The following is a 17,073-nucleotide window of genomic DNA, read 5'->3' as shown; positions in this document are numbered from 1 at the left end:
CGACTTACACAAATCCGCACTTACGGAAAAAGTGGTGGTGGTTGTTTTTTTGCGCGTAATGGTTGGAGATACGTTTCCGACTTATGCAAGTCGGGGAGCGTCTGTAGTTTATAAACTGATGGGATGGGAGCCACCATCTTCCTTTAAAGGACTTCATTTGATTTGGGCATTTGAGTGCTAGGGCAATATAAGAATAAACAACATATTCATAGATTTTGATTCAGATGGAACCATTGGAATCATCTACTCTGACCTCTTGGATACCAAAGGCACAAAATGTAATGATAATAACTTCAAAAAATAAAAAATATATTCGATTGTAATAGCTAAGTGCTTACCACTTCTCCCTGCACCATACAGCACAACAACGGTACGGTTGGGTCAGATGAATCATCATTGGTCCAGCCACATGAAGAGTATACAGGACGTAAGGAGAGGTTTGAAAGGAAGAAAATGAGAAAACACAAAAATTCAAGAAGCAAATAAAGTACATTTAAATGTTTAACACTTCATAGTATGCAACTGCCAAACTGAATCTCTAATTCACTCTTAATGCTTGGATTCACCGTGTAAGTATTTGTAATAGACCTATCTAACATCAAGTAAAAAACATCAGATAAGCAGCACAGTTAGGTTTAGCTTACAGCAGGCTTGTTGGGTCTGAAGACTTCTTTCTTCTCTTCAGGTTTTTTGGCTGCATTTTCATGACGTTGAGACGGTGAACCTTCAGATTTGGATGATGCTACATGTGTCAAGACCCCCCCCCAACAAAAAAACACAAAAAAGGGGGGTCATTGTTAAGTTAGGATTTTTTTATTTATGCAGCAAAAGGAGCACAAGGCCTTGTCTACACTGGGTATTTCAGCCATAGGTGGCCAGCCACAAGTTTACCTGCACCAGTGCAAACCTCTAGTGCTGACAGGAAAAATCACAAGCAGCTGCGATTTGCACTGCAGCTTACCAGTGACTGAAAACATGGAAAGAGGCACATGACATACAGCAGCTTTGTCCATCTATACTAGGGAGTTAACAGCACTCAACATTGAGCATTCTGGGGTTTCCACAGACTTATTTCATTCCAAGCTCCTTTCCCTTTAGTTACCTCTATAGTGTGTCTTACACCGTACAGCTGAATGTGCTCTAACATTACATAGCAGCAGTGTCCTGCTCAATTCAAAAAGCTATAATGAACCTTTTCTATTTTTGCTGTATGTTTAAAGAGGGGGATTGGAACTGCTTTTCAGATATGATTTTTGTAGGTTTTCATTGACACCCCCTCTAATATTTAAAAAAAAAACTATAGAGGATTTGATCTTGGGTCAAAAGGAAACATGACATCTTGACATTAGGAAAAAAGAAACCCAAATGAGAAAATAATTAAAATGCTAATGAAATCTGGCTCTGGAAAAAAGTGTCTATCCTTGTACTCATGGAGAGAGTTGATGTGCAATGAATGATCAAGAAGTATTCGAGATGCTCATACAAATGAAGGAAGTTAGTTCAAAGATCGTATATGAAAAGGAATGGACTCAGTCATGTATTCTGTACATGGGTGAATAAACCTGTAATTGAGTCTGAATTGGAGAAAGGGGCTAAAACCCACTATTGAAGATTTCTACACATACAACCCCGCTCAAAACAGCGGCTATGAAAAGGAACGGCATATACAGAGGATCAAAACTTCCCAGCCTGATACTTTACATTAAAAATTCCTTTTACGTGAAGATTCATTGTCCTTCATTCGTATTACTATTATTATTAGCTGCTGCACAATCCAAACATTACAGATTCATCTAGAAATCCTAAAGGAAGAGGGAAGGGGGAAGAAAGGGAAAAAAGAGGACTTACATCTCATTCGGAACCGTTCACCAGAGCCACTCTGAGATCCAGGATGGGACCCCGGCTGTGAGCTGGAGTTACTTGAGCCCGAGGAACTGCCGCTGCCTGGTCTCGGCACAAGTTTCTCCACCCTCTCCCATAGCAGACGAGGCTCTATATTGCTGTCTCAAGAAAAGTGCATTTGTCAACTTTAATTTCAGATATCGCATTTTAAACTTAAAATCAAGCTTGGTCACTCATCAACATTTCGTTAATGACTGAGCAGAAGGAGTGTACTAATCCTTGTGCTTCGGACTTTCACAGCAATTCACATCCTACGCAGCAGCCACACTAGCCATCTTAATATCTGAGGAACGAAACTTTCTCACACACAAAAATAAATTAAAACAATGCTTAATTGCTTTTTGTGCTACTTTTTGTTTGAGAACTGGCTATACAACACTACAATATTTGAGGGCTGAAAAGCCTCTGGGTTCCCTTAGCCCTAGATCCCATAGATACTTACTACTGGGCACCATGTTCGCGCCTGGGAAAAGCCCCCGCTGCAACACAAAGGGACCATTTGCAGCAATAAGTACAATACCTGATAGCAAGCACTTGTATGACTGGGCCCTTTTTTCTAAATGTTAAGACTACTCTGAAAATATTGCAAGACTTACTCAAACAGCCCCTTCAAAGATGCAGAGGCAAGAAGAAAATTCATTAAGGTTTGTTGAACTATTTAGTGCCAAAGAAACTCAACATTGATTGCTAAGAGAGAATGGGTCCACTTTCCTCCTTCCTTCACATCTGAGAGATAATGCCTTTCCCTGGCTTCCAACTAACATTCCCTTACAAAACAGCAGAGAGAGGGAGATCTGGGCTTACGAACCTTGTGGAGTTTCTTTGCCCTGCTTGATTATTTTGCTGCCCACTGCTCTGCAGTGGAGAATCTCGACGTGATAGGACGGGAGACCTGGACGTTGTTCTCACAGGTACCTTGGGTGAAAAAAGAAACAGTAAAAGTTAATGTAGAAGGGAGAAAGGGGAAAAATTAAGATTCTCCTGCCACAGCAAATACATTTTGAATAACATTATTCTAAGTCAAAGTCAGTATAATTGAACAAAATGAAAGAAAACAAAACAAAACAAAAAAGAAAAGAAAAGAAAAAATGAAGAATCTTTAGCTGGGCTGCTGTTTGGATACTGAAAAGAACTGAAAGTTTAGACTAACATACCTAAATAGCTACCACACAAACATACATGCCCCTTACCCCCAGACTACTGAGACATTTTAAAAGAATATGGCATTTTGACTGAAGCAAAGGAGACACAAAGCAATTTGCTGAAATAGCATGAGGATTAGGAAAATAAACTCAAAGGAACCAAACGAATGCCCAGTAATGGATCAGCAGGAGACAGAGACTGGTGGGAAGCAAGAACATATTCAGAAGAAGCAAATCCCAAGCGGAAGGGAAAAAAATATTGAATGTTTCTTTTTTGTTCATTTCCATCTAAAAACTTTAAATAAGTTCATGGTTTACAGCTTGGTTTTCCAACCAGAAATAGAAGAAAATAAACTTTAAGCTATCATGTCAAGGATGTTTTAAATTCTTTCCTGAATATTGTAATGATTTGTTAACTTTGCATAATAAACCACTTCTCTACAAGAGCCATAGTGTGTAAATATTTGTCATTTTCATCAGAGATTGCAATTCCTTTTTTTAACATGTTATGGGCCAATTGACTAGATATCTACAGTATAAACTCCCTTCAAAAATACTCCCCAATCATGGCACTACTCTGTGGACCCGTTTTTTCCAGTGCGTAAACGATCACACTCTTCAAATTAAAAAAGAAAAAAAAAAGCACACTTCTGTCTTTCTACTCCTTACCCTTGGAGGCACCTCGTCACTGTCTGATCTAGCCCAAGCCTTTTGAGTGGGGTCAGGTACCTCCGACTTAGAGTCAGAACTCTGATTTAGCACTTCACTGCGTGAAGGTGGATATGGGTCCTGAGAACGAAGATGGTGATGTGCAAATTTGGGAGAAGGGTCACTGAAGGAATGGGATCGCGAGACAGGGGAAACATTGTTCTTGAGAGATGCCAGATGGGACCACTGTACCTTACAAGAAAACAAAACATAAAACATTCAATGCGCTCTGTACAACTGGCTTTTTTAACAGAATAAAGGCGAGTGGGTAGGGAGAGACAAATTGGTTATGGCATAAGGCAAGCGTGAGGTGGAATCAAAAAGCAAGGAAGGTGCCCAGAGAACATAACAGACTTAGAACACAGAATGTATGCATTTTGGTGAGGTGCGCTCTCCAAATACACATACACTAGTAACCAGGAAAAAAATAAACATAAGATCTGCACTATGGGCCTGATCCAGAGCCCAATGAAATCAACAGGAGCTTTTCCTCTGGCTTCACTGGACTCTGAGCAGGTCTTAGATAGCAGCACTTGTTGGATAGACAATTTGAAGCAGATATCAAAGTGAAGAAATCCATAAGTTAGGAATACTGCCAAATGGGCAAACCTAAATATGTTCTGATTTATATTATAACTAAAATCTTAAATTTACAAGACAACACAAAACTTTTGAAGGAAGATCATAAAACGAAAGCCTTTATTCCTTTACAGTATTTTTCTATATATATTACATATATAATATATATTTATATATTATGTATGTTATATGTATATTATACGCTATGTTACATATTATATATAATGCATATTATACATTCACCATATATATCATATACTGTACACACACACACGATGGAGGCACAGCAGCAGCTCCATAATTAAAGCTCCATTAGCAGTTCTATTTGTAAGCCTCAAATTGACCCTCCACCCTATTCCCTTCTCAATTGCGAGCTCAGTAAGCCATTTGTTTGAAAAATGCTTTCTGAAACAGATTAGGAGGAAAACCCTTTCCAGATAAGATCATATAACTCTAGGATACATTGTTTTCACCCATTCAATCAACAGTTAGCATTTAACCTTAGTTTTATGAGGGTGTCTCTATTTGGCTTTATAAATGTATTATTGAATTGTTTTATTATACAAAGCTGTGCAAGAGACAGATTCATTTGAGTACAAAGTCAAAGGCAGGACTTCAGAAATAGTTGACATGGTTAGCATAAAGTAACACACACAAGCCCAAGATTATCAAATACTGCTACAAATCTCTCTGAAAGCCAGGAAAATCTGAGTTGAGGATTAAATTTGGTCACGATTCCTCCCACTCTCCCTTCTGATCAGATTTTGCAGTTGTCCCAAACATTTGCAATAGTTCGTCACAACAAGGTTTTAGTCATCACTGTCAATTATGTATAGACTTATCAAAAGAAAAAAAGGCAACATTTTATGTTCTGCATGGATACATAAGTTGCATGCCAAGTTTAATTAAACTGATTTATTTAAATTTTATATCTAGCCTTTTTGTAAATCTTAGCTTGTATTTATTTGTACATTCATACTCTAAACTCGATAAACTACAGGCTCCCAAAATTTAGAGATTCATTAGGAAACAGGACAACCAAGACAATCAATTGTTCTTGCATCTAGTTAGTTTTCCTACAGGGATGTAAAAGTCAAGCCTGGTTATTTTGTTCTTGGACATCATCTCCAGTAATAAAATGCTGTTTGGACCACATTATGACCAGTCTAACCTCACTGTAGCTTTGACTGGAATGAAGCCAACCATTCTGCTGATGCACAGGTAGCGACAGAACGCAGCTAGCTCTCTTAGGTAGGCTGACTCTGCTCAGAAGTAAAAAGCAATTAAACCCACATGCTTATCACTAAAATAAGCAGGCATGACTCTGAATACAATCAAAGAGCCAATCTGTTGAATAAGTCACATTGAAAAGTAGTAATACACTTTAAATATGTATTTTTATATGCCAAGATCTTCAAACCTAAAGTTAAGTGAATTGGGGCCTCTAGTTTTCTTCCATCCATTCCAAGATTTTCTGCTTTTACCTGGGGTTCCACTGGTCTTTGCAGTGCAGGCTGAACAGGCTCTGAGTTTCCATTGGAAAAGGACTCTGATCTTGAAGGCACTGGTGGCTCCAACACTTTGCCCGTCTGTTTGGACTGTGCTTCAGGGGACCCCTGATTAGTTTTTCTAAATCTATCGTCCACCTAAACCAAAGTTACAGAACGTTAGAAGCAGTTGTCAATGAAGTGGAGTATGTAGGAATAAGAGAGCAACCACCTCTCTTTCTTTACAAACACATTTTATGTTTGAAGAAAAACTTTCCCCAGGTACGTGAAATGCTAAATGAGCAGCAGCAAAATAGCAGGTAAGTCTAGACTGGAATACGTACCCGGATAAAGGGTGGAGGCAGTGAGACATGCCTTGACACTAAAAAACTTATACAGTCTTGTCAACCTCAAGAGATCATAATTTTTCAGGTGTAAAAAACCCCATCAAATCACATTGTTTAGTCTGTCTTCTCTACTCCTCAACTAGTGTGAGTGAGAATTTTAGGTTGGAACATCAGCCTTTAGTGCACACAAAAATGCCTCTCCCTGGATGGAGACTGCCCTTATCCTCTCCTCACCCTTAATACAGGGAAACTGCCATCCATTTCCTGGTGCTGTCTCTAGTCTCTCCTCTCCTGGTTTATTTCCTTTGATAAAAGGAGGAATGGATGGTACATAGTTTGAGAATCGCTGACCTAATTAATGCATCACCATTCACACCTGCACATAGAACTTGCAAACTTTTTAGGGTAGATGAGTTATAGATATATGTATTAAAGAACTTTAAACTTATATCAGTTTGTATAACTGTTAATGCCACAATATGTGATTGTTTTAGCCTTCTGCAAGAAGCAAACCTTCCCTGACACTCCTCTCTATCCGACTTCTCTGCCAGACAGTAGCGTAGCAAGTGGGGTTCAGGGGAAGCAGCCGTTTCCCCACAGCACATTTTCAAAAAGCGGCGCGCCTGCCGGCCAGTGCTGAACTCCTGCAGACAAGGGGGGTCAGCACGGCCGGAGGAGCCATGGGGAGGGGGCGGCACGACCGGAGAGGTGGGGGGGGGGGGGGCGCGCAGCAGGGCGGCCTGCAGCCAATGGGGGGGTGGCGGGCGCGGCCGGAGGAGGCAGAGCGGGGGGGGGGGGGGCGCAGCAGGGCAGCCCGCACAGTGTGGCCTGCAGCCGCGGCCAGAGGAGCGAGAGGGGGCGCAGCAGGGCGGCCCACAGCCGCGGCCGGAGGAGCAAGGTGGGGTGTAGCAGGGCAGCCAGCAGCCAATGGGGGGGGGGGGGGGGGGCAGCACAGCCGGAGGAGCCAGCTGGGGGGAGGGGGCGGCGTGGAGCAGCCAAGAGGAGGAGGAGCCATGGGTGGGGGGGGTGCCTTTTTTATGTTTGCTCTCCCTGCTCTTAGATTCTGGCTATGCCATTGCTGTCAGAGACTTGCCATCACTTTCCCTCTCCCCTGTCTCTTCCCTTCCCTCTCCTGTTTCTCCACCCTTGCTTTCCCTCCCCTGCCAACTCCTGCCATGCCTCCACCTGCTGTGGACCCACTTCTAGCCCCCCCTTCCCCAAAAACCCTAAATCTTCCTCCCCCTCGCTCTCCTCTTTTACAGTGTCTTTGCTGTTCATCATAGTCTCTGTATCCTGGCCAGCTCCCTGAACCATGCAAACCATCATTTTGCCCATGGACATGGCTTCAATCTCACTAAAAAGAGGGGAAATGGCAGCCATCTTTATTAAGGGCAGCCTCACTTTCACATGCAGATAGACTGTAGGGAAATGGTGGCCATCTTGCTAGCTACTGACCCATTGACAGAAATGGGAGATGGTGGCCATTTTGAGTACATGAAAATTCATGAGTGGGCAGCCTTTCATCATGTTTCCAAGAACACACCCAAATTGCTAGAGTCATGATACAATCGCAAAAGTTGGCAATACAGGTTATAATACTCAATTTACTAGAGAAATTTACTGATCAACAGTGTTTTCTTCTCAGCTTGTAAGACAGGAAGATAAATGAAAACAAAGCCATTATCTTTATAACTTAAAAAAATATTTTCCATATAATACTCTGTGATATTAGTTCTAACTAAAAGAAAGAATCTATGGAAGATTTTTTAATAGATAGATTTATTTCATAGAACTTACTTCTTCCACAAACCAAAGTATTTGGACTGCACCTCTCTTCCTGCAAATACAGGTCAGATTTGTGCATAAGGCTGCAGTATTTGATGACAGATCTTCTGCCCTCATGTCAGGTGAGTATTTCCAAAGCTCTATCGCAGCATAACAGTCTGATTTAGTAGAACAAACAGAATTGCACTACCATCTTATCTGTGTTAACTGTACAGATGGGCCCTACAGATAGAGGCTATTGCATAGTAACCTGGAGAACTTATTTTGGGTGACACCAACTTGAAGAGGGGTTAGTCCCAGAAAGGAAATCAGGTGACCAAGTTTCCATTCTGGATCTTTACCTCTCCCAGTCTGCGACAACTGGAACAAAGTGTGTACTAAGGAAAAGTTAGTAAGGAGAGAGAGGGAAGACAGATAGATGGGAAAGTTGAAGTTGCAGGAGCTGTCGGAGGCCTGTATCCCGAAAAAGGGAAAACGGTTTGTGGGCAGGAGATTTAGACCGAGCTGGATGAGCGAGCGTCTCAGAGGGGTGATTAAGAAAAAACAGAAAGCGTACAAGGAGTGGAAGATGGGAGGGATCAGCAAATAAACCTACCTTATTGAGGTCAGAACATGTAGAGATGGAGTGAGAAAGGCCAATAGCCGTGTAGAGTTGGACCTTGCGAGGGGAATTAAAACCAATAGTAAGAGGTTTTATAGCCATATAACTAGGAAGAAAACAAAGAAAGAAGAAGTGGGACCGCTTAAGACTGTAAATGGAGTGGAGATTAAGGATAATCTAGGCATGGCACAATGTCTAAACGAATATTTTGCATCGGTCTTTAATGAGGCTAATGAAGGGCTTAGGAATAATGGCAGCGTGACGGATGGGAATAAAGGAGGGGGGGCTGACATTACTATATCCGAGGTAGAAGCCAAACTCGAACAGCTTAATGGGACTAAATCGGGCGGACCGGATGATCTTCATCCGAGAATATTAAAGGAACTGGCACAAGAAATTGCAAGCCTGTTAGCAATAATTTTTAATGAATCGGTAAACTCGGGGGTGGTACCGTTTGACTGGAGAATAGCTAATGTGGTTCCTCTTTTCAAGAAGGAAAAAAAGTGACCCAGGTAACTACAGGCCTGTTAGTTTAACATCTGTAATATGCAAGGTCTTGGAAAAAATTTTGAAGGAGAAAGTAGTTAAGGACCTTGAGGTCAATGGCAATTGGGACAAATTACAACACGGTTTTACGAAAGGTAGATCGTGCCAAACCAACCTGATCTCCTTCTTTGAGAAAGTAACAGATTTTTTAGATAAAGGAAATGCGGTGGATCTAATATACCTCGATTTCAGCAAAGCGTTTGATACGGTACCGCATGAGGAATTATTGGTTAAATTGGAAAAGATGGGGATCGATATGAAAATCCAGAGGTGGATAAAGAACTGGTTAAAGAGGAGACTGCAGCGGGTCGTACTGAAAGGTGAACTGTCAGGTTGGAGAGAGGTTACCAGTGGAGTTCCTCAAGGTTCGATTTTGGGTCCGATTTTATTTAATCTATTTATTACTGACCTCAGAACCGAATGTAGGAGTGTGCTGATAAAGTTTGCGGATGACACAAAGTTGGGAGGTATTGCCAATTCGGAGAAGGATCGGGATATCCTGCAGGGAGATTTGGATGACCTTGTAAACTGGAGTAATAGTAATAGGATGAAATTTAATAGTGAGAAGTGTAAGGTTATGCATTTAGGGATGACTAACAAGAATTTTAGTTATAAGCTGGGGACGCATCGATTGGAAGTAACGGAAGAGGAGAAGGACCTCGGAGTCCTGGTTGATCAGAGGATGACTATGAGTTGGCAATGTGACGTGGCCGTGAAAAAAAGCTAATGCGGTCTTGGGATGCATTAGGCGAGGTATTTCTAGTAGGAATAAGGAGGTGCTGGTTCCATTATACTGGTGAGACCTCATTTGGAGTACTGTGTGCAGTTCTGGTCTCCCATGTTTAAAAAGGATGAATTCAAACTGGAACGGGTACAGAGAAGGGCCACTAGGATGATCCGAGGAATGGAAAACTTGTCGTATGAAAGGAGACTCGAGGAGCTCGGTTTGTTTACCTTAACCAAAAGAAGGCTGAGGGGGGATATGATTGCTCTCTTTAAATATATCAGAGGGATAAACATCAGAGAGGGAGAGGAATTATTTCAGCTCAGTACTAACGTGGACACGAGAACAAATGGATATAAACTGGCCGTCAGGAAGTTTAGGCTTGAAATTAGATGAAGGTTTCTAACCATCCGAGGGGTGAAGTTCTGGAACAGCCTTCCGAGGGAAATAGTGGGGGCGAAAGACCTCTCTGGCTTTAAGATTAAGCTTGATAAGTTTATGGAGGGGATGGTTTGATGGAATAACGTGATTTTAGTCAATAGGTCAATAACATGCCATCGCTGGTAATTAGTAACAATGGTCAATGATGGGATATTAAAAGTTACTACAGAGAACTTTTTCCGGCGGGTCTGGCTGGAGAATCTTGCCCGCATGCTCGGGGTTCAGCTTATCGCCATATTTGGGGTCGGGAAGGAATTTTCCTCCAGGATAGATTGGCAGAGGCCCTGGAGGTTTTTCGCCTTCCTCCGCAGCATGGGGCAGGGGTTGCTTGCTGGGCAGGGGTCGCTTGCTGGAGGATTCTCTGCGACTTGAAGTCTTTAAATCATGATTTGGGGACTTCAACAGCTGAGTCAAGGGAGAGAATTATTCCAAGAGTGGGTGGGTCAGCTTTTGTGGCCTGCATCATGCGGGAGGTCATACTAGATGATCATAATGGTCCCTTCTGACCTTAAAGTCTGAGTCTATGAAATGTTCTTCCACTTCCCTAAAATTAGAAGCATTAATCTGTTTTGGAATCACTGCCTGGCGCACCGTCCTGCCAAAGGATCTGCTGCAGAGGAACAGAGATCAATCCTGCACTACTCCATGAAAGTGTTGAGAGGTGACCTGGTGGCAGGTGGATTGATTTCTTTTTGTGGATTTTTGCTCAAGAGGCCACTATGGATCCCCTTTGGACACTGCTTTATCTGAATATGCTTCTGCAATGAAGGAATTGTTCCATGTTACTGTGGAGCATTTGCATGATTTCAGGCCGGAGCATTTAGGGTAGTAGTAAGTGAATAACTATGTTTCCCTGAACTGGTCAGTTCTATGTTTTTTAAACTGTTCTCCTCACATCCAATATCATTAATGCTTTTTCTTTAAAGTGGTGAAGTTGGGGGAGAAATTAAGGAAGAATGATTTCCTGTGAGGTTTGGAACAGAGTTTACTTTGGCTACCAATGACCCTGGAATACCATGAGCTACTGTATCCTCTTGGAAAATGCAAGGAGGCTCAAGAAAAAAATATACAGGGATTGGTTTGTTAGAGCTTGTAGCATTATGAGTAGATCTCGGGTAGGAAAGACAAAGCAGCACATTATCTCAAACCAATAATCAGATGTAAAGAATCTCATCCCTTTATGTTAGTGTTTAGTGATGAATCATGACATGCCCTGGTGAAGGCGTTAGGCCCAAATCCATAATGCTGGAAGGCTGTGTTTTCTAGACTTGATCTTCTATCTTGATATCAGTAGGAGAAATCCATCTGATCCCCTTTGTAGGCCAAGAAAAAGGAATGCCTGTGTGAGGCTAGAAGAGTCTCTACTGTTTTGGCATATCATCCCAACATGTTTAGGACTTGCTGCTCAATAGTTCAGCTGTTGGACTCAGGTAGCCTGAAGCGGGATGCTAGAACAGGAGTTCCTGCCCTGCTGTGAAGATGGAATGGAGCCTTCTGAGATATCTCCACTACATCCAAGTACCATGGTGCTGTTGGCCATTTTGGAGTGATAAGAATGACTGGACCTCCTTCTTTTTGATATTATGGATCATTCTTTCTAGTACAGTGGTTCTCAAACTGGGGGTCGCAAGGTTATTACCAGGGCGTCGCGAGCTATCAGCCTTCGCGCATGCCGAGGCGCTGGCTGTCAGCCATGCACGGGGCTGACAGCCCAAGCCCTTCAAAGCTGGGTGGCTGGAGAGCAGCAGCTGCTGGCCAGGCGCCCAGCTCTGAAGGCAGCGCCGCCCCCATCAGCACTGCAGAAGTAAGGGTGGCATGGTATGCTAGGGGTGATCACTTTTGGCAGGGGTCATCGCGGTCTGAAATATTTTCAAAGAGAGTCCCAGCAAAGAAAAGTTTGAGAAACCCTGTTCTAGTAGCACAAGTGAGGGGTGACAGCTCGGAGACAATTGTCTGGTTCCTGTCCAAGCTTTCCTGCATTGGGAAATTCTAGCTCTCCTTGTGTCTATTTCAACTTCTAAGTGGATGATCCTCATCGAAGATCCAGGGGAGCCTATAAGTTTAATATGAACCCATGTGCCTGGAGTAGGAAAATGGTTCCCTGGCAATAATGCTCTGGTGAGATTTTTTTTTATGACAATCTCAGATGACAAACAGTAATAGTGACTGGGTATATGTAGTTAAGCTTCTGCCAGGTGCACTGATAAGTAAAATGTTTCCTGGATTGATTGCAACAATAGTGGAACCTGGAGCCTCCATCCTAAATTTTGTCATTTCCATTGCCCAGTTCAGCCTCCTGAAGTCTAAATAGACCCGACTCCACTATAAGCTTTTCTTTAGATATGAAGAAAATAAGATAAAGCCCTGAGCACCTTTTGTCTTGAGTGACAGGCTCTACTGCCTCTAGCTGTAGGAGGTGTGATGTCTCTTTCAGAACGTATACAGGCTGCACTATCTGAATTTGATTGGAAACAACAGTGTTTGAAAGTGAGATGGTCTATACATTTCCAGACAGAGACAGGCTCTGTTTCAGTCTGGACAATGGAAGGGTTAGTCCTGTTTTCCAAGCTGAGCTTTCCTCCAGTGTTCCAGGTCCAACTCCAGGGGTAAGATGAATCTTTTTTCTGATATTTTTGTTGTTGTTTGGAATTTGAAGAGCCCTCGTAGGAGGGTTTGTAATTCTCCTTGGACTTCACTGGAGTGGGGAGCAAACCCACTTTGGCTTGATCATGCTATCAGCCACCACCTCAACTGGCTGTGCTCCTCCCCAAACAGGATTCCTCCTGAGGATTTTGAGGCACAGAGGATTTACTTTGAATAATCACTTCTTGTCAACGCTTCAGCCCGAGAGTTACTGGTCACCAGAGTTAATTGCCACAGCTCCCGCATAGGCTGGAGAGTCAGTGGGCCCCTCTACCACACACACACACACACACACACACACACACACACACACAGGGTCAGACCAAAGGTCCATCTAGCCCAGTATCTGGTCTTCCAACAGTGACCAATGCCAGGTGCCCCAGAGGGAATGAACAGATCAGGTAATCATCAAGTGATCCATCCCTGGTCACCCATTCCCAGCTTCTGGCAAACAGGCTAGGGACACTATCGTTGCCCATCCTGGCTAATAGCCATTGATGGACCTATCCTCCATGAATTTATTTAGTTCTTTTTTGAAGCCTGTTATAGTCTTGGCCTTCACAACATCCTCTGGCAAGGAGTTCCACAGGTTGACTGTGCGTTGTGTGAAAAAATATTTCCTTTAGTTTGCTTTAAACCTGCTGTCTATTAATTTCATCTGGTGATCCCTAGTTCTTGTGTTATGAGGAGGAGTAAATAACAACACTTCCTTATTTACTTTCTCCACACCAGTCATGATCATATAGACCTCTATCATATCCCTCCCTTAGGCATCTTTTTTCCAAGCTGAAAAGTCCCAGTCTTATTAATCTCTTCTCATATGGCAGATGCTCCATGGCCCTAATAATTTTTGTTGCCCTTTTCTGAACCTTTTCCAATATATCTTTTTTGAGATGGGGCGACCACATCTGCACACAGTATTCAAGATGTGGACGTACCATGGATTTATATAGAGGCAATATGATATTTTCTTTCTTATCTATCCTTTTCTTAATGAGTTCCAACATTCTGTTCGCTTTTTTGACTGCTGCTGCACACTGAGTGGATGTTTTCAGAGAAATATCCACAATAACTGCTATTGTCATTGACCCAGACGACGTATCTGCTGCATCAACCGCTGAATAAAGTGTGGTTCTGGCCACCATCTTATATTCTTCAATAAGAGCCTGGAAGTAAGCTCTGTCTTGCTGTGGTAATTTGTCTACTAAGCCTGTGAATTTGGAATCATTCAGATAGTTGTTCTTAGTCTTAGACTGATTGCTCGCTATATGAAAATGAAGACTAGAAAAAGGCTGGTTTCTTCCCAACAAGATATTTAGCCTCCTTGTTTTAAGATGATGTTGTCTAGATATCTCTGTAGCAGCCTATACAACCAGAGAACTCAGTGCAGGGTGGGTAAAGAGAAATTCCACTCCTTTAGCTGGAATGAAATAATGTTTCTCTGCCTTCTTGCGGGTTGCGGCGTATGTGGCTGATGTATGCCAGACTGCTCTAGCAGCTTCCAGACTAGCTTCATTAACTGGACCTGCTATTTGACTGGATCTAGTGGTTTGCAGGATATCCCAGAGTTTGTGTTGAGGGTCCTGAACCTCCTTGAGGGAGATCAGGAGTTCCTCTACCACCCTTTGCAATAAATCCTGAGCTATTTATGGTCATCTGGAAGGGATGGAGATGCTTCATCAGGAGTTGAAGATGACAACCTTGTTGGTACTGGCGGAAATGGTTCTTAGTCCTCCTCTTCCATGGGGTCAGGAGGAAATTCTGACTTTTCCCTTGGAGTGGAATGGTGGAGTGACTCAATGGCAGAAAGCATGGGCTCTGTATATCTGGCATATGGGTCCCAGGTTCCCCAGTATGGCCAGTACACTGGGTCAGGAGGAGGTTGTGGGGGTCCCCATAGCATGGGGCAAATGTCAAGATAGAGGTTGGTACAAAGGAGGCTCTGGATCTCCTATCTGAACTAACATGTTTCAGAGGAGAAGATGATAGCTCCTCTGGTGGTTCAGATTTTCCCAAAGAAGAGAAGAAAGGCTCTGGATCCAATGGAGATACCAATGGTTCCGACAGAAGAAAGACCCAGCTGGCAGATGGAAGAGGGGATAGGCTTCTGTCAACAGTAACATCTCCTGATAAAGGTCCTGATGCTGGGAGAAACTGAAGCTCGGGAAGAGCAAAGACATGTTCTGGTATAGTTATAGGTCTCTGACCTCCCAAGAGCAAGGGGTAGGATCCACTCATGCCAAAGGGGGCAGAGGAGGGAGGCTCCATGTGGCCAGAGTAAAAGACAGTGATGGTACCGCCAGCAGTAGCCCTTAGTGGTTGAACAAGCAGATTTGCTCGATTTAGGCAGAGCTGTGTCGGACGTCTTTGAAGCAGACATAGAGGAAGACCTGTTCTTATGCTTCTACAAGCATTCTTTGCCTTCCCAATCAGACCACAACAGGGCATCTGTGGGTATGGATTGCTCTGCAACAGAGTCGGACCTCATGACGGGAGGCACATTCCATGTTGATTCAAGCCAATGTACCTGGAATCCTTCAGCCTGAATCCAACTGTGGCCTCACGGCTTACTCCATGGCATAATCCAATGTGGGAGGCGGGGAATCTATCTAACTAGGAAAAAAAACTCTGGTAAAATCTATAAAAACTATTAAAAACTTACTAATTGTAAGGAACTATACACAAAAGGCACTAAGGCAATCTTTGAAATATTTACAGATTGAAGAAATCCAAAGAAGAGCTGCAGACATGGGAGGTTCCAACCAAGGTCATGCAGTGGTAAGAAGGAACTGGAGAGACAGTCGGTCTGCTCCATTCTTTATTCCTTCAGTTGGAAGCACAAGGAAGACCAGGCCACATGCGCAGACCAGCAGACACTACTTGCAAGAATTCTATAACTTCAGCTGCATGGAGCACATGCGCACCCACAGTGACATACACAGATGGACCAGCACTTGAAGTACAGCTGTTCATGATAAAAATACATGTCCACTATGAAGTAGGTGAAACTACTGTGATTTAACAAACTTGAAACCAGTTCTCACTACTGCCCTCGTTGAGAACTTTTCTTTCCATCCTTTATATGTAAGCCTCCCTGGGCCTCAGAGCCTAGGGATCTAGCCTGAGCCAGAACATCTGCTATGCTAATTTTAGCTCTGCAGCGTGAGCCTGGGTCAGTTGACCTGGGCTCTGAGACTCGCTCCATGGGGTTTTTTTTTGTTTTGTTTTGTTTTGTTCTGTGCAGATGTACCTTAAATGACTTAAAAACCTAATTCCAATTTTCAAAAGTGATTTAGGCTTTTAAGTTCCACAGTGAGCCTCATAAGAGCCTACGTCACTTTTGAAATGACTACCCAACATCTCATTTTGGTACTTTTGAGCCCCGTTATAACAGAATCATAGCTGTCAAGATGATGTTTGATCACTGAGGTCAGAGGAGCACATAATGGGAATAATATCAGAGAGCAAAAGTTACCTCACGTGCTCTTTCAGAAGGTTCATAATGGGATTTAGGCTCAGGGATATGATAGCTTTGTTTATTCCTTTCTTGCTGCTGCTGCTGTTGCTGTTGATGCCGCCTATGATCATGCTGCAGTGACAGGAGATACGCTTGCTCCTGTTGCAACTGGCGCTGGAGTCTCTCTGCTTGTCGATGCTCCTCCATCTCTCGCCATCTGTATTCCTTTGAGAAAACGTGTGAGTAATTCAAGATGTGACACAGAACTTATGGAAGGTATTTCCCTTTCCATCCCATTAACAAAAATGCATTTTTTTTCCCTTAAGTGTAAGGTATAGAGAACTAACTTGGACCAAAATGGCATATATGTTTCCTGTTGGGAAAGTTGAGAGTGTTTTGCTATCCTTGACGGAACTGGAGAGCTACAGCAAAATGTATTTTAATTCAAAATTATTTAAAGTAAATCCACTGTAATGTTCAAGAAACAATGATTTGGAACAACACTAGGCCATTGTATCCTTGGGTTGATTTACATATCATGTGCTTTTGATCTGCAGCATAAGCACTCTAGTTCTTCACTGAATGCCAAGGTCTGTTCAAAAACTTGACCACCAAACCAAAACTGTTCAACTTTAACATAAATCCTCCTCTTACTGCACAGAAAGCAGTATGACCACATAGTACTTCTCATGTGTGCCTGTCAGCCCACTA

General features: G+C 42.8%; 1 protein-coding gene across 4 annotated transcripts in view; it reads right to left on the bottom strand.

Annotated features, from left to right (window-relative positions):
* The window catches only part of MAP4K4 (mitogen-activated protein kinase kinase kinase kinase 4), a 249,797-nt gene that overhangs the window by 43,103 nt on the left and 189,621 nt on the right, over positions 1-17,073 (bottom strand). For 2 of the 4 annotated variants that reach the window (XM_008172102.4, XM_008172104.4), the window contains exons 15-21: positions 16,381-16,587; positions 5,816-5,977; positions 3,714-3,944; positions 2,711-2,817; positions 1,849-2,000; positions 645-742; positions 339-347 (exon numbers count right to left, since the gene is read on the bottom strand). In XM_008172102.4, the coding sequence (XP_008170324.1) occupies positions 339-347; positions 645-742; positions 1,849-2,000; positions 2,711-2,817; positions 3,714-3,944; positions 5,816-5,977; positions 16,381-16,587 (966 nt within the window). The remainder of the gene's footprint in view (positions 1-338; positions 348-644; positions 743-1,848; positions 2,001-2,710; positions 2,818-3,713; positions 3,945-5,815; positions 5,978-16,380; positions 16,588-17,073) is intronic. The other 2 variants (XM_042861149.2, XM_042861150.2) reach the window with 1 other exon arrangement.

The sequence above is a fragment of the Chrysemys picta genome, chromosome 1 (assembly GCF_011386835.1).
Source record: "Chrysemys picta bellii isolate R12L10 chromosome 1, ASM1138683v2, whole genome shotgun sequence".
Lineage (NCBI taxonomy): Eukaryota > Metazoa > Chordata > Testudines > Emydidae > Chrysemys > Chrysemys picta.
Note: the sequence above shows the minus strand (reverse complement) of the source record. Positions and strands in the feature narration are given on the sequence as shown.